At 40.9% G+C, this 22,070-nt stretch overlaps 1 protein-coding gene across 7 annotated transcripts in view; it reads right to left on the bottom strand.

The window, feature by feature from the left end:
* HECW1 (HECT, C2 and WW domain containing E3 ubiquitin protein ligase 1) overlaps positions 1 to 22,070 on the bottom strand; it is a 269,482-nt gene that overhangs the window by 36,489 nt on the left and 210,923 nt on the right. For all 7 annotated transcript variants that reach the window (XM_051612722.1, XM_051612726.1, XM_051612729.1 and 4 more), the window contains 9 exons: positions 20,104 to 20,289; positions 19,368 to 19,502; positions 12,134 to 12,239; positions 11,911 to 12,007; positions 9,772 to 9,855; positions 8,734 to 8,843; positions 6,462 to 6,582; positions 4,965 to 5,078; positions 2,025 to 2,177 (listed from right to left, as the gene is read on the bottom strand). In XM_051612722.1, coding sequence (XP_051468682.1) covers positions 2,025 to 2,177; positions 4,965 to 5,078; positions 6,462 to 6,582; positions 8,734 to 8,843; positions 9,772 to 9,855; positions 11,911 to 12,007; positions 12,134 to 12,239; positions 19,368 to 19,502; positions 20,104 to 20,289 — 1,106 coding nt within the window. The remainder of the gene's footprint in view (positions 1 to 2,024; positions 2,178 to 4,964; positions 5,079 to 6,461; positions 6,583 to 8,733; positions 8,844 to 9,771; positions 9,856 to 11,910; positions 12,008 to 12,133; positions 12,240 to 19,367; positions 19,503 to 20,103; positions 20,290 to 22,070) is intronic.

The following is a 22,070-nucleotide window of genomic DNA, read 5'->3' as shown; positions in this document are numbered from 1 at the left end:
CTAAACCAATTGTGGTTGTGTGGTTTCCATGACTGACCTCAACCTCAATCTTCAGAAAGACTATGAATATTTATTATCTGTGACCCTGGGACTCATCCCATGGTCACAGATTCACTCATCTATGTTAACTGATTTCTTGTGACAGATTTGGGAACAGGAAAATAACCTCTATTTCTTGCATGTTAGAAGGAGGAGGCACTGCTGGAATCTTATCAAGTGAATCTGAGAAACAGAAGTTTTAGCACTAACTTTGATGAGATGAGAGACTGAGAACTTCAGAAAACTTGTTCCTCCTGAACAAATAATGATAAGCTCAGTGCTCGCAGAGAAGTTATCCTATAAAGTACTTTAGAGTTTCAGAAAGCTTGGTCCAAATCCTATCTTAGCTGGCTGCACACACTTCTGAATACACTGCTCTAGGGTTACACATGAATAGCTGAGTTCAGTCAGCAGAGACACCATAAAAACATTTAGAATGTCTAGATATCTATAAGCCAATCATGAAACCTAACAGGCTAATTATAAACTGCTGGTCACAGCCACTTATTTCCATAACAGGTTCAAGAAGTATTTCCAAGCACTTACTGGATTGCTTATCTTTCCCTTGCATTCTGCAATCTTGCCCTATTTACACTACTTGATGTAAAAAACTTTTTGTTCAGAGCATTTATTTTCTTCTGCAGGCCAGGGGACTTTATTTCACTTTCCTTAGAAACAGAAACCAAAAATGCCCAAAGCCCAAATGACATACAAGGAGCCTGTGTAGATACATTTGGTTGGAGAAATACTGTCCCAAGTATATAACTGCAAGGGGGTTCTGAGTTGAATGCTAACAGCCATATTAGGTGTCTTTCTGCTATTCTATATGCCCAGGATACCTTTAAAAACCTGACAAGCTGTAAGAACTAAGCCACTCTCTTCCTGCCAATGTCAGCAGAGAAACAGTCTAATGCAAGGATCATTGTTAGCATAATGCACCACTGCTGGAAGTGATAATGCAAAAAGATATACAAAAAAATCAGAGACTATGCCAGGTCCCAGCCACATCACTTTTTTCCATTTTGACCTCAACAGATGTGATGGTATAACCAGTCAGTTGTCCTCAGTCTCTTGTCCACAGTAAATCAAAGCAAAGGAGGAGATGTTTACAAGAATAGAAGGGTATGTGCCATTTGCAAATTAAAAGGGGCCTGAACTGCCTTCCATTTTTTTTAAAAAAGCATCCCTGAGAGGAGCCAGTGAGATTGGTTAAGCAAAGAAAAACATCATAGGAACAAACCCATGTGGCAGTATTTCTTTGACACAATGAAATCCCACAAGGGATCAAACAGCGCCCAGGGCGGGCAGTCCATTCGCCACTGAACCACATCTGAAACTATCAAAGGGAAAACAACTCCCGAAGACAGACAGATCTGGAGGCAGATAGAAAAATAAAGAGATCACAATACACATTCAGAATTTTTGATTAAGAAACAAGATCAGCGAGTTGTCTGTTTGCACACATACTTGGCAAGGTGAAGTACCTGCTTGCTCTGCTGGCCTCGTCACACACAAGCAGGGACACTCTGTCAGGGGAGAAAAAGGAAACTGCTTTCCCTGGGCCTTTTCTAAGGCCTGTGGTGGGTACAGAGCAGCAATGTGGCACTTAGAGAACACCGTATAGCTTCCAAGCACAATGCTGCTTGATGTATAGAAAGACCACAGTTGCAGAGGAGGCCTGCGTTAAGCAGAGCTCCCCTCCCTGTCCCATCCCCATTCACATGGAAATACACAAACATCAAGTCCCAAGTAATGTGAGCAGGACATTTTAACAGTAGAACCTCATCACACTCCTTTTTCAGAGCCTACTGTTGTATTTACACTTACTCCCTCTCTTCCTTCTCCCAAGCTACTTCCCACTTCTTCCCAGCAGAAGCAATGATATTTGTGTGCAGTCGAGACTAAACCAGCATGTATTGTGCTTTGTGTTTCCATTTCTGCAGTGCTTTAAAAGGATTGTTCAATTCTGCATAAAATATCCTTACCATTCCAGGTGATTTTCAACAAAGGCAGACATGGGGCTGATCTGTACAGTGTAAGTGTCATTGGCTGAATACTCAAACAGCCCATAATAGGGATTGAAGAGCTCCTGAGACAGAAGGAAGAAGAATTCTCGGGAGGGGCCACTGTAGTCCAACCTGGAAAGGAAAAGGTAACAATTAGAGAATGAGGCTCCCTCCCATTTCAGTAAATTTCCTAGGTTTTGCTTACATTGGCTACTGGCTGACACCAGCCCTGTGCAGTCAAGTGTTTCTAACATGGTGTATCTCCCCTCTCAAAACTTGATTCTAAACCCTGAATAAGTCACAGGATGCTGAAACTTTACCAGCATCCAGGTGAGTCTGGAAGGAGTCATAACTCGGACACATCCCTCAAGTAGTTTCTTTTCCCTTGGAACAAGTTCAGCCCTGCCTTAGCTGGCTGGCTAGCAGAGGGATGGCTTTTTAGTGACTGGCTTTGAACTGCCTGTGAACACCTGGGTTCACAGACCAGACAGCCCAGACTGAAGCAGAAATTGCTTTTTCTCTCCTACACTGAGGTGCAACCAAAGATAGAATCTAGACCCAAGGATGCTTTCTTAGCTATAGGTATAACTTAAAGGTCGATACTGAACAAGAGCAAGCCCCAGAAGAACTGTCTCAATATAGAATTGTGATTCCTCAGTTGTTCCATCCAAGCTCTCTACTTTTCTAATCCTTTTAAATACATGTAGTACACCTTAAGCTCTGGTTTGCCACTGCATGATTTTGCTCTGTAGAGAACCCCCTTTTTTCCCCTTTTTTTTTTTTAAACTCAACTTTTAAATCAAGCTGTTTCCAGTTATGTCAACTTGAAAAAACCCAACAACCCAAAAAACCTACATGAACGCATTAAACCCAGCTGTGATAGATTTATTAAAAACAGATCATCCTCTAATAATGGTAGATAGGATTTTCAATATAAATCTACATGTAGCAATATGAACAAATGCTTTGTAGCCATGTATCACATGTGCCAGAAGATTTTCGGAGGTAGGCATTATTCTTTCTACTTAACAAATGTAAAGTAACTGGAAAACTACAGCTGACTCAGAATGCTCTGTATTATATTTGCAGTTATGGAAGCACAACCACAAAGGGCTGATTGATTCTTTGTGAAACTGGAAAGACGATAAAGGGCAGGCTGAACCATCCTCCTCTGCTACACTTTATGAGATCCAGCACTTTTCTCTTTGAGCAGTCTTAGCTATAGGAACACGCAGTGAGACTGAAGCCACAACAGCAAAAGGGGATGGTCATAAGCCCACGTGAACCACTAGTGCTAACCCTGTCACAGATCTGGTTCAATGGACATAAACATACTGGGCTACGCCTGATGATGGCTGGAGTCAAGAATTACAAACAACACCTGCCTATATTAAAAAACCTCCAAGGAGAGTCCACATATTGCATTTCTGGGCAACACATTAACTCATCATAAAGCCTTCATAGTTAATTTTCAATGTCATTTTAGCTTTGAGACACATGGGAAGCTGTGCCCATACAGCATCATGTGGCCATACAGCATCGACTCTTCTTTTCAGTGGGGAATTGGTATCTTGGAGTCCCTCCAGCAGAACCTATATTAGCATTAAACAGCAGAAACCCTGGGGACATGTATCTTCAGATGTAAATGAATCAGTGAAGAATGAATTAATTTGCAAATCAAATTGGTTCATAATTTCTCCTGAGGGTACCATGCCACACACAGTAGAAGTTATTAGAGCTGTGGGGAAAACAACATGACTTTGTCCAGTGTTAGCACACTAGAACACTATTCCAAAAATGCAAACTGAGGTATGCTGCACATTTGTGCTTTACTTGCAAGCCAGAGGCAAAACCAGCTGTGAAAGATGATCTCTGTTAAATAATACTGAATCCATGGAATATAAAAAATATGAGTTAAGAAAAGCCCTGAGGTCACTGAATCTCTTTGAGATTGGTGACTCCTGTTTCCTGCTGGACCTAACACGTGCCCAGACAAACTCAGTTCTGCAGAAGCTCTTCACTTGAGGTCCCACCTAGGAGAGCTGATAGTGTTAGCAGCTGCTGAATATGCCAAGAGCTGCTTCAGAGCTTTACTGTTCTGACACCTTTGGAAGTAAATTCCTCTCCATGTGGGGTTTGGTTTTGTTTTTTTTTAATATGCAAAGCTACTGAAATACGGTTTCAAGCCTTTATTACATGGAACACTGGAAATATGCACAATGGTCTTTCCATTATAAAATCATGTGGATTAATCCTCAATTACAACATAACTCATGAGGTGAGCCAGGGAGGCTTTGAAAGGTTTTGTTTAGATTTGGAAACAAAAGGTCAGGGTCTGGTTTTAATCATACAAGAATGGCTCATGGATTTGTAAGGCTGGCAGAAAGTCTCCTGAGAAAAGGCCTGCTGCCTTCAGCTTCCAGTTGGGTGAATTAAACTGTACAGACTGAGCAGCATTCAGGTTTCTCACTTCAGCCAGAAACAAGAAGTCCACATATGGATAACAAATGATCATTAGATGGCATGCAAAGCAAAAATTTTTGCTTTGAGAACCAGATCCAAAGGGGGTAAAGGTTTGATCTCAAATTATAGCCCAAAGACTGATTCAATGTGTAAACAAAGGCCTGCAGTTAAATTTTGCCTTCCAGCCAGCCAAAATACCTATGGCAACAAGATGGCATTAGATTTAACCACTTAAATTGTCACTTCGAGACATGCAGATGGAAGGTGCTAGAGGACAATGAAGCATTATTACTGTTGTTATTTTTAACAAATGTTTGAGCTAATTAAGATGAATCCCTTACAGCTAAAACAAAACCAGAGAAACACTACGTAACAAGAGAGGCTCAGCCTCAGACAGCCCAGCAAGTGTTTTGCAACATAACAGCTACTTCACAATAGCATTTAGTGGTTCCCTACCCTTCCTCGCCAACAAACGTGACGTAGAGTTTGTTCCGCTGCAGCTCCTTGCGTGAATAGGCCATTACCTGGTTGAAGGTGCCCTCCAGCAAGTGGTCACGTCGTATGATTAACCTGCAAAGGGAAGCAGAAATAGAGATCTAATGATTGAGTCTTGTGTGAACCTGTGAGGCTGAAGGTAAACAAGAGCTGGCAGAGAGAGGCATTCATCCTGAGAGAAGTTAATGAAGCTGCGTCCACTGGTGCACATACTACTTGAGCATTATGGGGTTTGAGTGAGTTGTTCCATTAGGCTTTTCTAGATGCCTCAAAGGTGAATTTCTTCACAATGTTGTGATTAGGTTCAAAGTATGCCTAAAAAGACTCTCTGTAACACCCTTCATTTAAAAAAACATTTATGGGAGAGAGGGCTGAGAGTTTCCTGTGTACAAGAAGACACAGCTTTCTGAGATTAGCCCCAAACTTTTCCTGGATTTAATCCATTGGATGTCCATGGAATTATTGCTTCTGTAGCAAGGTAAACAAAGGGAGTACCAGCCTCTGTTTATATAATACACCTCTCACTCCCCTGCCAATCTCTGAAACAACTTAAGGAATAGAACATTTAAACACCATCTGTGCAAGAAATCCTCCTTGTTCATGTGTTCATGGACATTTTTTAAGACAGACCTTCCAAAATGTATTTTGTGTCTGCCTTGGGCCCATCCAGCAGGACACCAAAAGGGACAACCAATGGGCTAGGACTCTGTAAGAATATTTTGATGATGATGTTTGCCTGGAATAAATTGCTTGGCTTCATACTTCTTTCTCTTTCCACAACAGATGTGATTTGGTAGGAAGCCAACCTGACGCATAAATTCAACCAGATGCCCAGGAAATACCTTAGAAACATACAGTCTTTTGGCCAAGTTGGATAACTAGATGGAGCACAAGTAGGTAGAGACTCAAAAGCCAACTAACAAGATGCCTGGAAAGCAAACTCCACAACCAAGTTACAGAGATCCCCTAAATATATGAAGAGAGGAAGAAATCTCTCAAGTCTAAATCCAGGAGGCCTACCAACACAAAGATCTACTGCAAGTTCAATGTGCATGTACAGGCTAACTTCTGTAGGGTCATCCTCTGGTCCTGAGTTAATACTGTGATGTAGATTCAAAGGATTTGGAGTCACTCCATCATTACAATATGTAGCTGTTAATCTCTGGTGGACATTTACCCAAATGGATTATTTTCCTACTAGAAAACTATGGGTAGGAATACCTACATCCTTGTTAAATAGGTAAAGAGAATATGAATCTCTAAGAAATTCCACACAAAAGCCTCTTGCATGGTGCACTAAGATCTTATCTCAGCCTGATGTACAAAATGCATGTTCATGTACCAAATGCAATCTCTGGTGCATTTCCCACTCCCTATCAGTGTTTTCATTCATGAATATGGAAAAAAGACAAAGCTAAATCATTTTAGACTATTTTAGTGACTTGTCATAATACTTACTTAATTTTACCTGGACCTTGCCCGTACCCTTTGGCTTCAAGTTTTCGATAGAAATTGCGCAGCTTGGCTTCAAAGTCCCTCCTGTATGGAGAAGGTGCTCTTGCACTTGCTCGCTGCAGGCCTGGTGAGAAAATGAACAGCATCCTGAAGTGTAAGAGGCTTTACATTTTTCCAAATCATTCAGCTGATGCTTCCAGATAGAACCGGCTCACAAATGCATCAGGAACTTTTTACAGGTATACGATGCCCTCGGTATTATTTTTGTTCTACCTGGCATTAATGGAGTAGCAAATTCCTGTAATTCAGGGATTGCAATGACTTCCAGGGGCTACATCTTCTTCACTAAAGGAAATCATTAAGCTCACCTTGTGTGTGCCTTTGTGTTGCCTCAGCCTTTAAAATAGTGACTGATCTGAACAGAAACTCAGAAAGGTATGAGAAAGACTTACCTGCATAACTCCCACTCATGGTCATTGGTTTTTAGGTTTTCCTATCCTAAGAGATCCTTCTAAGAGATCTCTCTCCTCTGCATTGTGTAGGAGATCTCTTTACTTGGTAGGATTAAACCTCTGGAGGTCAAAGCAACACTCCTCACTGGAGCCTAGCACCCTGGCCAAGCTGGGAATCAGGTTTCCCTGAGTTAATCTGACTGTATGTGAAACACTTGCAGCTATCAACACAAAACCCCTTTGTGGCGTCCAGAAGGATTTCTGTCAGCAAAAAAATGCTACATTTTCCTATTATGATTCACACATACAGATTTTGAGCAATTTGGGACCTGTTTTGAAGTCTGCATTCTCAAAGTAGCTGACTAGTCTTTTTGTATGAACAAGTGCCATGCCATAAAGAGTCAAAGAATGGATCCAGGAAATCCCATTTCCTGTGTCATTAAGGAAGACAATAAAAACAAGCCTTTTCATGAGAAATCTGGAAGAAAATAAATAAGAAAATAAAATTCTTCCACGTGAAGGCAAAAAAAAAAATCACATTTAGTGGGAACAGAAAATACTGTGGTTGCCAGGAGAGAAGGACATTACTAATTAATTGTCTCTGCTTAAAACCAGAAAGGTGTATTTACATGCAGTGTAAAGAGAATCCCTTGGAATACTTCTTCTGTTAGACTTTTTTTTTCCCCCAGGACATAAGAGAATGGGTGTTCCCACTGGCTACATAACCAGGGGCAGAAATAAGCAAGCAGACAGTATGCTGCCAGAAAGGAGAGTTTGCCCTTCTAGTGTTTTCACAAGAACAGGTAAAGACCAGTGTAGTTCTTTTAATATTCTCCCAAGTTACATTCTCACCAAATACTTAGATTTTTATCTTGCAGGAGAATTGTTTATGATCTGTCCTGATGTAGAGAAGGGGCATTACATTAAAATGATGTTAAAACTCATTAATGAAATAGGACATTCTAGCAAAACACTGTCCTCCTATAGACAAGAGTTAACATTTGATTTTGTCACATCAAGAAACCATCCACAGTGATCTCTGAGACTTGATGGTCTCTTGGCCATTTAGTTTGAAACCAGATAACTTAAACAAATGTTCAAAAAGCTCAGCCAAAAAATGGATTTCTTCAGATCACACTTCTGTCATTTCTCTCAAAATGGCCACTGGACACAGCCATGCAGTGAGACTGTGGTGGGGTTTGTGTATCTTGGCAAAAGGGAGACATTTAATCCTCAAATTTCTGTAGAATAAACAAGAACTAGAGAGACATACCACAGCTGGAAATAACCTTCTCAGCATGTCTTTCTGGAAAATATGTTTCCTGTCAAACCTGAGTCAATGGGCTAGGTCAGACTAGATGATCAAGATGATCCCCTCAGGTCTCAAAATAGATGAGTCTTGATGAGAAGTCTTTGGAAGACCAAGCAGAGGAGACTGAACTTTACAGGAGTACTGGAGGTATTGCAGGACACCTTTGATTGGGCAGCTGCTCTTTGCTCCTGTCACATAACTTGAATGTGCTTCCATGTGCACCATGGGGTGCACCATTCCCTTATTCTAATCCTTTCCAACGACATAAAAAGCAAGAAAATATCTTCTTCCATATGTATGAGTTTTGATCTCTGTGCCTCCTTCAGTGCTAACATTTCAACAGATAACAGCAATGGCAATTTAGCCAATAAAAGCAGCTGGAGTCAGATTTGGAGTGGGCACTGGAATTACCAGGCTGATAACTGACGCTGGTCCCAAATCTGTCCCTTTGTATTTATTAGGAGAAATACCACAAAGGCAAGATTTTGTACTATTTTCCCTATCCCCTTACCTGGAGAATTTTGGGGTGATGAGCAGGGTGAGCAGCGAGGAGAGAAACTGTAACCAGGATGGAAGGCAGCCTGCAGTGGTATGTAGGACATAATATCCTCTTCAAAAAGGCTGTGTGGGAAAAGTGATAGGGAGAGGATTGGTTCACATTCATCCCATGAAAACATGCTGTATGGTGCAACTCTGCTGTGGTCATAAGTTTGGGTACACCTCTGACCTCATGATTTCATAACATTTCCCAAATCAGGCATGGTCAGCAGTAACAAAGAGCAACAAGATTAATTTTATGAGACATTTTATGCTAACATAGTGGCTCGCTCTACTGATAGAAAGTAAAGATCTAAGGCTGTGCAGTAAACAGGGACAACTTGAACAAGTTAGAAGCAAGAAGCAAAGATACACACATCTGTCTCCCAGGTTGTTTTCCTTGGGTCATACATTTTCATAGAGCTTAGCTCCTTGACAATCTGGATTAATCTGATGGCAGTAAGTGATAAACATTTTACATTAGGCAGTGCTATATAGCCTAATGCACCTGGGTAATGCAATGTTTTCCATGTAAGAGCAAGACAACAAAATAAGTCCTTCTCTGTGCTAAAAAAATAGTAGCTTGGACCTAAAGACCATGCTTTTTACAAATTATTTACTTGTACTGAGGAAGACAAGTTTTTTCCTCTTTAAAAAAAAAAGAAAAAAGAAAAAAGAAAAAAAGAAAAAAATCAAAGAGATTTTCCTTCAAAAAGAAAATATTTTGACCTGATTCTTTTTTATCTGCTATTTGATGGTAAAAGCTATATTGATTGAGCTGGCTGGGGATGGAGTTAAGTGCACTGATGGAGGCTGCCTTCCAGGAAGCAAGAGCTGACAGATACATTCTAGCTGAATTAGTTTTGGGTGACTATCACTAGCAGTGAATCCTATTCTAATTACAAATGACTGGAAGATTTAACAAAATCTTTTCAATTATGCTGAGGAAACAGCCAGCCAGCTTGCATGGTACCATAAGTGATAACATTATGCTTTTCATAAAATTGATTACCTCAACAAAATTACTAAATCTGCATCACAGGACAACTTCTCAAGCCCATGTGTACCCTCTGTCCGAATGTAATGGATCTTCTCCCTGAAACATAAATGAAATATTGTTGAGAAGAGAAGAAAGGAAAAAAAACCCAACCAACAACATGCCATTATGAAGGCATGAGTTATGCATTGAGTTGTTTATTCCTCGGTATTTTGCCAGTTGCTCTTTCTTGTATTACAAAAATGGAAAACATCTCAACTGCCTGATTCTTTTTCTAATCTCACTAACAAACTTGTAAAAAAGAATATTTACATCCCCCAGATTCCTGATCCAAAAGCAAGAGGTTTAACACCACATTTTAGGAAACAGAATGATTCTTAGTTCTCCAAGCTCTTACGTAGCACGATAGCTAAGGTCAATGGCAGACTTTTTGTTTAAGGCTACAACTAACATACTACCTTTCAATAACTGAATTTCATGTAATAGCACTTCTTTTACTTCTGTCAGCCCTATCTGGCAATGAACACTGTAACATATACTTGGTATTAACTGACCATGCAGAGGTTACCCAGTACTTGTGTAAATCATACTTTTTTTTGTTCAAAAAAGAGTGGGAAACACAGGATGGTGTCCTATTGGCAGATTAGGACCACAGAAGAGAGAGATCTACACCCCAATCTGCAGGGCGTTTCTAAAGCATTGCAGTGTTCAAGAATATTTATTCTAGTATCAAATCAAAGGATTCTACCTCAAATCAAGCATGTGCTTTAGTACCTTGCTGGGTGGGGCTGCAATGTATTGCAGGATTAAGCCCTGGAAAAGGCAGACATTTTTCTCCCAGGAGTTTGCCTAAGACCTGCTGTATATGCACTAGTTGATAGCTTTGGATCACTCCTGACCTAAGGTATAATCAAAGCAGTGACCTGGAGGCGAAGGGCTCAATATCCTGTTACAAATCTCATTACACACTGGCTAAGCTCTCTAGTCCCTATCACTAGTCAATTTTGTTCCCTGCTCAAAAGGAGATAAAAGCATCATCTGTTCTCTGAGAAATGAGAATTCAAATTACAGCTCAGGTGAAAAAAAAGAGTCTGGAATAATCTGATGGTGAAGATAAAAAATTCTCAGTTACAGAAATGTCCATCTTGAACACTGGGAGCATTTTTCATTCTGTCTCCCTCATCTTATTTGAATGTATTAATTCCTTCAGGAAGAAAGTTTAATCCTTACACCCAAAGAACTCTTTGTCTGGCCCTCACAGGTAAACAACACGTCAGTAAAGCTATCAGCAGAAACTGCTCTGCAGGAACTTGAAGGTCCTTGTCTTGGTCTTGCTTCCCTCCTTTACCAGTCCTGCAGCTGGACATTTTATTGCACAGTACAAATTAAATTCTTGGTCAAAGTCATAGCTGGTGCACGCTGGCATTGCTGAGTCTGACTGATGCCAGCCTGGGTTCCTGGCCAAAACAATTATTGTAACCTTTGGAATTAGAATGAGTTTAAATGGTACTGGCTTTTGGTTCTGTGTGGGGGTTTTTTGGTGTGGTGTTTTTTTAAATTTTAAATTTGTATTTATTTTATTTTTATTTTTAATTTAAGCTAATAGAAAAGGAATGGGCTTAATAAAATAAAAGATAAAATTTAAGTACTTTGAAAGGGCTACCATTAAGTCATAAGTGCGAAAGATGAGAGACAGGAGTACAATCTACTTCATAATGTCCCTATTTCTTTATAGAATCTGGGTGACTATGTCCATGGCATGGGTGTAAATCCAAGCATGACATGAGATCCTGATTATGCTGAAGCTGCTGGGGTTTGCTGCTGACTTCCATCCAAAACCAATTTCACCTCTATCGTCTGAAAAGCAAAGTGATAATTGTTGGTGATGACAGTTTCTGCCATTCAGTAACACTTAGAATGGAAACTAGATGTGTCACTATTTGGCCACAGTTATTTTGGTTCCTCTTGCTTCTTGGGTGTCTGTGGAAAATAAATACGGTAACTACATAGATTCTGGTGGTCCACACCTACTCTTTAATGGTGACAGTTCCATATGGGGCCCAAGTTCACCTTTTGCACTACAGTTACTGGAATGTGGTTTTCCCCACTACAAACAGTCCTTCCTGGAACTTGTTTTCAGCAGTCTGGAAATACCTGAGCGCATGGTTTCTAGCCAAGCTGGGCTGACGCTCCTGCAGCATCTCAAAAATGTTGGGTTGGCGTAGAAATGCAACGATCTTGTCATTGTAAGCTGGAAAAGGAAAAAGACATAGTAATACAGAACCTTTACTTACCATTGAGGGGTCATGGCCGCATCGAGGCTCTAAAAGCATCTTTGTGAGCACTGCTTTGAAAAGGAAAGAGACACTTGGCTTACCCAGAGGTAATGCCTCCTGATGGTGCTGGTTTCGAATCGCTGTTACGAGGCTATTGCCTGGCCTGGCCAACAGAGTAACTCCTCTGTTTCGAGAGACTTCGGAGGCCTAGACCAGCAGAGAGGGAAAGATTGATCAGAACTGACCACTGGTTAGCACATCTGTCAGTATAAAGGTTTCTTATCTTTATTTCTGTGACCTGCAGAATGCTACATGCTGCTGACTGATTGGAGGACAGAAAGCCTGCATGAAAATTATAGCTTTATACTTCAGCCAGGTGAAAAAACCCCAGGTAATTCTGTGCTTCAAAATGGAAGGACACTGTTAGCTGCAGCTGTCACACCTCTTTGATGATGCAGTGAAGGCACCAGAGTCCCAAAGTACATGTAAGTTTAAAAAGTCATTGCAGTGATGGAGTTCTCTTGTTCAATGAAAAGAAACTATCTGTAATATTATGCAGTTTCTTGTTCTAGCATAACAGCATTTACTTCAAGGTTTTTACAGAAATGTTAATTTGAATAAAGAAAAAACTCCACAACACTGCAACATGTTCACTCAGCATTGTTGAAGGGAAATATAATTTTGAAAATAACATGAGGAAGGCGGATCTATGTAGATCACAGGACAGAAAAGGGTTACACTACCACAAGAGGGGCTTGCCAGCCTAACTTGCATAACCAGAAATAGAAGCTGACCTGTATACACTGAATAAAGAGCATTCTCTGAAGAACTGATAAAAAGAGGAGTAAAAAGGAAATTTATAACTGCTACTTAACTGAGCCCCTTAAAGAATGCCACTGTCCTAAACACAGATCCTAGTGAAGGGAATCATGTCAGGGAGGCAGATACATAAGGTTGGAAAGTATGAGGATATTCAAAGCTATACAATGAGGTCTGGCAATCTTTCTTCAGTCAGTCATTACTTGCTGGGTAACTCCTCAGGTACTTCTGCAAGCTGAGGGGAACCCACCTCTCTCTCATACGTGTTCCTCTAGAATATGGCCATGGTGAAACCAACAGAGCAGCACTGCTACAGAATCAGATTGAGCACATCTTGTTTCAGGACAAGATGCATTAGAAATTCCTCTTGCCATTCTACTGTGCTAACACCTGCCCCTTTCTCACTGCATAACTTGTAGTGCTTGGCAAAGATTTCAGGAAGAAATTGCCCCTGCTCCAATAGTTTAAAGGCTCAACTTCGCATCCAAGCAAATGGTGCCAACCCATTTTCAGTGATGCAGCCAAATGTTAGATCTTTCAACTGGATATAAATGAAAGCTGAGAAGCTAAATGTGGCTGGCAAGTTGCCTTTGGAGCACATAAAGCATAAAATGCTTATATATAGTAAGATAGAAGTCAATGCACTTGATATGAGTTTATACACAGGCTAAAAAATGAAAAAAACTTAATTATTCTAATTAAGCATACTGTAATTGAAAACACAAAGCTGCTGTGAAAGTACACAGTAAATGTTTTGCTCCATCATTCAGTCATATTTCACTTGCATCCATGTTATACTGGTATGCATCTCTTGACTACAAAGGTTATCCTAGTGTTAGGGAGAACAGTTAAGCCTGCAGTATTTAATGGACTGGTCCAACCCTTCTCACCTTTGAAAGCAAGAAGAACATTCAAGCAGGTCACACACAATTCACTATGTCTCTGTGCTGTGCTAAATCTTCTGCTTTTGTCTCCTTCTCACAGCCCCCCAGGCCCACTGACACTGCAAGTCTGGCTCAGGCTTAGGCAGCGTTTGTCCTGCAACCCAGGCATCCACCCTGACAGGCACTATGTGGCCTTTATTGGCATTGACTCTATGCTATGGAAGAATGAGGCAGCTCAGGTGCAAGACATGCTCTTTCTTCCATTGCTTCCATTGTTTGTAAGGATGGTCTCTGATTCATGTTTGGCAAATTCCACACCCGTGTTGCCACACATAGATTTACTGGATAGGAGGTAGGAAGGGGGAAACGGAGGTGTAACAGAGGAGTTACACCTCCATCCCCCACAAACATTAGCACCAGTTTTTATCTGCTTGCCACTTATGGTACTCCTGCCCAGCCTGCAACTGTATCCTCCCCCTGCTCATGTCACCTGGTTTTGTCTTGTTTTCCTTTGGGCTAGCTTTCCAGTGCTGCTGAGCTGTGTGCCTGAACATACGTCTCCTGAAGCATGAATCTGAAAGGAAACATGACTCGAGCCTGTGAAGAGAGATCTTTGCTTTTATTGTCCCTTTTTTCCAATTCTGAAGTAATTGAAGCTGAAGTAATCTAGATGGTAAGTATCCAGTTCTGTACACACCTTATAATAAACTGCACACTCTGTTGTGCTGTACTTCTCCTCGTGACCACCATTAGGCATCACTAATGCTGTCTTTGGATCATGGTCTTTACACATTTACACCTCTAAACAATTGTTCTCTGGCAAAACAACATGAAAAGTCCCAGCCATTCAATTAACTTCCTTTTTGCTAACACTCCTCTTTCCAATCTTTTAGCTAATAAAGTAAAATTGACTGGCCCAGTTCAGTGTTTAATCACAATCGCCTTGTCTGCTTTGACTTCCTAATTGAATAATTTAATTTAGATTATCACACTATTCTCTAATTAAAAAAAAAAAAAAAAAAAAGTAGCCCCTCTAATGATTCAGTGACCTGGTTCATCTAGTGCAGGGTAATCTGACAGATTTATGGCAGGGTTTAACAGCTTTGCAATTGATCCTGGCATGTTGCAACCAAAGTGGAAAGTCCAAACTATCACAGGAGACTTTCAATGATATAATAGACTTTTCCTGGGTTTTATATCACTGCTGGATTTGAGAGGCTCTGGCCTGTTTGAGTCCTGCTGCTTGTTTGTTGTGGTTTGGGTCAGTAAGGAGATTAATATACTACTGTATCCTAGTACTTCCTCCACGTTTCTTGCCAACCAGAAACTCTTGCCTCTTCATTACAGATGCCTGCTTCTTTCTTCTTTTTGTCTTTAAAATCTATACCCTGTAATCATAGGTGTTCATTTCCATTACAGACAGAAAGTCTCTTAGGTGGCATGGAAAGTTCTTCTGACCTGTTCTGTTTATAGCAGCATCACAGAGAAATTAAGCACTTGGTGACTTATGTTCTTGTAGATACTGATGGCTAGTGTTGCTATCTAAACTTTTCTTTCAAAAACCAGGTAACCAAGAGCAGCATCAATCATCTTTTTCCTGCAAAAGCCTGACACCCTTAAAGAAGTGCTTACTAAATAATCTGTAGCACTTTTTCCAATTAACATATATTACCATTTAATATCAAGCATCTACTTAGATGGACATAAAATGTTTTTACAGAAGTCCTTAGTTTATAGGAGTATTTCAACATGAAGAAAAACATAAATATTTGCTATGGTTTGAGGGGGGCCAGGTTAATTCTATGGGACCAATACGAGGACCTAGAGAGAGGTTCTTTAGGACCCTGAGGGATTCAGGGGGTCAGAACAGAGCAGGGTCCATATTCCCTCCTATTTCCTGCCATACTCCATAAAAGCCAGGAGGACCAAAGCTGCCCCCTTTGCTGTGCCTAGAGGTCATGGAGAGAAGCTTGAGCTCATCAGCTCCCCACATGCTTTGCAGGATCCAAATCCATCAGGTGCTGGGAAGGGGTGAGGGAAACTGTTCTTTTCTTCCCCACATAAGTAGCCCCCCAATATCGGCTCGTGACAGGTTCTCTGGTTTTTGGTTCACCCTGACCACTAAAATGAGACAATATTACAGAATAATTTATGAAATGGATGCTTTCTTTCTTGGAAGAGGGAAGTAACGTGCTATTATATAGGTTTTTTTTTAAATAGCCCAGCATATATTGAGTAAGGGAGGAAGGGTAGTTTCAGTCTCTGCTTGGGCTGTTAATAGTTGGGGTAGGCCATGAATAAAAGTTCTGGAAGCAACAGCCAGCCTTCTACAGAAGCTGTGCAATTAGGACATGTAGTTGTTGGAGTGAGTCCAGAGGAGAGCCACAGAGAGGATCAGAGGGCTGGAGGACCTCTCAATGAAGACAGGCTGAGAGAGTTGGGGCTGTTAAGCCTAGAGAAGAGAAGGCTCTGGGGAGAACTTACAGTGGCCTTCCAGTATCTGAGGGGGCTACAGGAAAGCTGGGGAGGGGCTTTTTACAAGAGCATGTAGTGACAGGATCAGGGGTAATGGGTTTAAACTGGAAGAGGGGAGATTTAGGTTAGATATTAGGAGGAAACTCTTCACTGTGAGGGTGGTGAGACACTGAAACAGGTTGCCCAGGGACGTTGTGGATGCCCCATCCCTGGAAATGTTCAAGGCCAGGTTGGATGGGGCTTTGAGCAACCTGGTCTAGTGGGAGGTGTCCCTGCCCATGCAGGGGGGATGGAACTATATGATCTTTCAGGTCCCTTCCAACCCAAACCACTCTGTGATTCTGCGATTCTGTGATAATCGGTAGTTCTAGTCTCTACTGAGAATGGACTCAAATTCCATCAAGCAAAGATAACTAACATATTTGAGAAAGAATATTTTTATGTTTCAGTCTCATGAAGGAGCTCTAAAAGTACATTTGAAATACTAAAATTAAACCTTTATTAGTGTTTCAAGGTAGTCTGTTCAACACCACAGATTGCTAGGTGGGAGTCAAGGCAACATTTTGATGAGCCAAGAATAAAAGATTCATGGATGTCATGGAAGGGACTGCAGAAGATCAATGTTTTTACTTGAACACCACAACCTATTCACTTGACTGCCCCTGACCAAGGAGCTCAGAAACTTGGTGACCAAGACAAAACTGGCTTTTGCACTGTGTTTTGGCCTGAAAGTATGAAGAAATGGAGACCCAATACTCATGTGATTTTTAGTTTGTTTAACTATTCTCACTGAATTTCAGCCCTGCCTTATTATGATTGAATTGGTTTGGCTTTTACTACCAAAAGGCCTGTCCTCTCCTAGATTAAACAGATCTTCCTATTGATTTTCTAGAATTTCAGACATTACATTTCATTTTTTGTCCACTGTTGAGTACTGAGATCACAGTTTCCTAGAACCATAATAATTTCATGTCAGTGACTCGGCTAATGGCCATTGCTGAGTGTGTGAAGCTAGGGTTTTTCTTTTTTCCCACTTTGGGCTCATCTTCCTATGATTTTTGTCTGCTCTTCCCTCAACTGATCACTCAGTGTCACAAAGTCCCTGGGAAGTCCACACGACACTCTGGCAACTCATTTTGGCACTTGGGCAGGATATCAACTGTGTGTGCCAAGACCGGGTAGAGTTTTCCCTCTCATTACCCTGGCTCTTTTCTATACTCTCTCTGGCACCTGCAAACAATCATGACTGAAGCTGCACTATTCTGTTCTTCTTCAGGTTCATTTGACATCTGTACATCATGCTCAAAACCAGTGGTTACTTTCTTGGTTCTTCATACTGTCCTGGTGACAGATTCCAGAGGCCACATGACCTGCTCAGCAAAGAAACCAGCTGGACTGTAGACTGCTGACACATCACCAGGACAAAGCCCTAAATGTGTCCCTAAAGACATGATTTATACGACAAAAGCACATCCAAATATACTTGGAAGAAATGGCATGGAACATGCAGCTTTTAATAAATGGGTTGAATTACAAAGGGATGAATCTTTTACTTGTAAATGGTGGGCTTTTAGGCACTAATCCAAAGTCCTGGGAAATCAATGGGAGTCTTTCCAGCAGAGCAGCAGATACTTCTGGAGCGGAAGCTGTGAGATGAAGGTGCCAGCAGTGATGGCTCCCTAGACAGAAGCCTTTGTTTCACTGGCTGATCATGCCAAATCAGTGGCCTTGATGAACAGCTTACAATTTCCACAGAGAATCGTTACTCAAAAGTATTCAATGCTTTTCACTCCCTTCCCTGTACTTGTTCTTTGCCAGCCTTGACAGCACTTGCAAAACCAAGTGTAATTTTTGGGCTAGGCCATTGGAGTTGCTCAGCAATGTGTCTATCCCTCATCAGGTGAATTTGTAAGAGAGACCCAGGCAAGCATGGGCCCAAACATGAATCATCGTGCAGGTGACTTTCACATTCATGTCAATAATTCAGACACAATAGTAACACTAAGCTGTAGGCTGTTGGCAGAGGGAAGCTGCTAAGTTGGTGGGAAGATATGATTAAAACAGAGCCGTTGCTACACTTCTGTCTTCAGAAAACATATTGCTGTATTCAAACAAGATGGGCAAGCTGCTCATGCCTGGTCTGCTTTTGATCCTAAAGCACTAACCTCATGCCCCGGTATAAGAATCACAGAACTGTTCTGGTTGGAAAAGGCCTTTAAGACCACTGAGTCCAACCATTAACCTAACTCTACCAAGTCCAGTGCTAAACCGTATTCCTAAACACCACATCTAGATGTCTTTTATTCAACCACCATACTGGGCAGCCTATTCCATCATTGATCAAGGTACTAAACAGAACTGGCCCCAACACTGAGCCTTGGGGAACACCACTTGTGATCAGAACCCTATTTGGCAGTGGAAGGTGTTCAGACTGGTCCTTCTGCAATAAATTTTAATCTTAATTTCACAAGCATTTCTCTAGACTTTTTCTGGAAGAGGAAAGTCCTTTGGCCATAATTCATCTCTACTCCTCTTCAGCTTCAATCTTCACAAATCTTCAAATGTATGGATTCGCTATATGGAGGATGTGATTGCTGGTACTTTTTCCTCCATAAATCCATGACACAAACCCTGGATTTATGCTTCTATCAATTCTGCTTATGCCCCTCAGTGATAAAAATCATACCCATGAAACATAGGAAAGCACATGCAACTGAAAGCTAGGGAAGCAAACCCCAAAATACACTGGTAAATCTGCTAGGGTGCATATCTCTTCAGAGCACAGTGTCACGACAGGGAATGTATGAGGCTGCTGAAGTATCAGGCTATAAAACAGGCATTTACTTTCCTTTACTAAAGCAAGACCAGGATGTCAAATACGGATTCTTCATTTAAAATCTATTTTGCCATCATTCAATTTTGACTATTCAGTTTTACTTGTTTGTTATTTTATTCTGAAAATGGTCAAAACATAAACCTTCATTACCAGAAAGCTCCAAGATAAACCCTTCGGGAAAAAAAAAAATAAATTAAAAAATCCCTTCTTTCCTTTGGAAGATAAAAATCCACAAGACAATCTTTTAAAGCACATTTGAAAGATAAGCAGTGCTTTTAATTCTGCTGTCAAAAGTAACTGTACTGATACCAGCACTATTACCTCTCCAGCGCTGTAGCTACGGAGCCGCTGGAGATGCTGCCGGTGAGTCAGGTGATTCGGGAGACGACCATTCTGCAGTGGGATCCTGGGATCTATGAAAGTGGTAGCACGGCTGTTGTGGTCAACGAAGAAAGACTGAAACACACAGGTACAATGTTGTTTTGGTGAGAATGCCAACACTGTGATAGTATTGTGGGATTATAAAGTGAAAACTGCTGGTAGTTGTGTGTCAGAAGTACTCTGTTTAGGTACAGCCCTTGGAAGTTACCTTGGAAGCTGCAAATGACTTTCTCAGCTGAAGCTAGAATATCTCTTAGAAAATACCTGAAGCTATGTAGGTCAAAATCAAGTGTAAGAATATAATAAAACTACCAAGGAACACTGCTTTAGCCTATTTGGTTGTTCCAGAAGTCACTCAGCAAAGCTTCACTGGAGGCAGAGACCCAAAGTCAAATTTTGCAGTCATGACAGATCCAAACACCGGCTTAAACTTTTTTGTTAACCCAGTGCTGCCTTGGCTATGCTGTAACATTACATAGAAAGTTACAGGGTCACCATTGTGCTTTGAAACATTTGTTATTGAAGGTTTTTCCACTTCTAAAATAACTCTGCTTGCTACTTGTGTTGTCTAAACCAAACCTTCACCAATTTTGACTCAAGAAGGAAGGAACCTTTAATGACAAAGTAGCCCGATGTGCTGTGTTAAACAAGTGACTGGTTTTGTCAGCACTCTTACCTTGCCCTGCTGGTCAGTTTTTATCTCCCAGCCACGTGGAAGCTCCAGTCGGGTATCAGCAAACATGTTGATAAAATTTACCAGGTCTCTGTTGTGCTGATAGCGCTCAAAATTACGAGCATCTCTACGGATCTTCAGAATCATATGCTTCAAGCAGGTGCTGTTAGTGAAGACTCGATAGGCACTCTATGAGATGGAAAACAGAAGTGAAGAAAACCAGCTCTGATCTCAAAACAACACGTTTAGCTATTTCATGAGACATATGGTGAAAGAGCTGAAACAAATCCTGTTGAGAGTCAAGAACCATTTCCATTTCATTGTTCTGATTTGATTAACTACTTTATACGAACACCGAGGGGTAAGGAATATCTGGAAAGTGGAGCCTCCCACACATTAAGCACAGTGCATAAACACTTTTCTAAAGGATGGTCAGCTAAAACATAGCACATTGAAGATGAATGTGGCTATTTAATTGCTGTCATTGGCCAACAGAAACACTGCTTGTGTGACTGGATGATGCCAGAGAGATGTAAAGACATCCATGAACATGTATTTATGCTATAATTCAAATCAAGATGCTTGTGATAGGATGGATGAACTTAAGAGGACGGCAGTGCAGATGTCTACACTTAAGGTTGCTATCTTATTTATGGTCACTTTAAGCAGAGGACAGAAACAGACACTGTTTGTGAGAGGTAAGAATTTTTTCCTGGAAGGCAGTGTTTGTTTCTGCAGTCAGATGGAGATGTTCTCATGAGTCAGATGAATGCCACCCCTCAGGCAGCTAGTAGTACCTCACAATGGACATTAAATACACCTCTTAGAGGAGTGCACCCTGATGCAGATCTAAGCGAGTTAGTGCCAATCTGGTTGCAGAATAGGGACCAAAGGAAACTGTTTTTGTTGCCACAGTGTATTCAATGATAGAGCACCACAAAATACTCTTGTGGTGACAACACTTTTTCTTGTCCACAAGTAGCTCTTGGGATCTGTGACCTCAGGGAAAAAGCTCCTCAAGACAGGGTATGAACCTTTACAAAAAATTGCAACCCTTCTGAGCATTTCGCTGGAGAAAAAAAAAATGAATACATGGGTTCTGCTGTTCAGCTCAAAGGTTTTAATTACTCACTAGAGTAATAGAGGATCACTGAAGGACTTGTATCTCCAGTGAAATGAGCCCCAGGGTGTGCACCTTTAATCTGCCCAGAGAATCTGACCCAACAGCTTTGATTTATCCATTTCTGTGTACTTTTAATGCATTTAAACCACTATAATGCAATAAACTATTTACAAGTCTTATCTTTATTATGTAAGGATTTATTGTGGTGGTAGCACTGAGAAGAGAAAACTCCCTGCACCACAGGGTCCATAATTATGGTAAGGTTGGTAAATGTTATGAAATCACAGAGACATGATCTCTGCCCTGAAGGTATGACCTGGTCATGACCCAGGAAAGCTTCATGGTCACAAACTGCTAAGAGTCCAGCCTTCTCCGTGACAGAAGTTGTATTCTGATCTAACGTGGTCAATGACTGTCTGAGTATCTCTCAGCTGCACTAGGGAAGCAAAAAATATAATACAGTTTTATCCTTCCATGGAAATAAAATATCTGAAAAATGAGAGCCTTTCCATTTTAAATCCAACTGCTGGATAGTATTTTCCAATCCCAACTTCACTGGCATAATTAATAGCTTGAAATTTTAATACGGGCTTGTGGTTATAATATTACAGCTGTGTTAAGCCAAAAGTTATGTGGGCTATTATTTCTGTACAAGTGGAATCTGTATGACTATTTGACAGAGGTTTAAATAGATTATTCTGGCTCTCATATTTGAGAAAACTTTACACGCTCAAACTCAAGGCCTCTCTTGGCTTTTTTGGTTTCAGTGAAAAATAAAATTGGGATTCAGTCTCTTTCGAGCTATTCCTTACACCACTATGGAATCAGTTGCTCATTTTGCAAACAA

The sequence above is a fragment of the Apus apus genome, chromosome 2 (assembly GCF_020740795.1).
Source record: "Apus apus isolate bApuApu2 chromosome 2, bApuApu2.pri.cur, whole genome shotgun sequence".
NCBI classification, from domain to species: domain Eukaryota; kingdom Metazoa; phylum Chordata; class Aves; order Apodiformes; family Apodidae; genus Apus; species Apus apus.
Note: the sequence above shows the minus strand (reverse complement) of the source record. Positions and strands in the feature narration are given on the sequence as shown.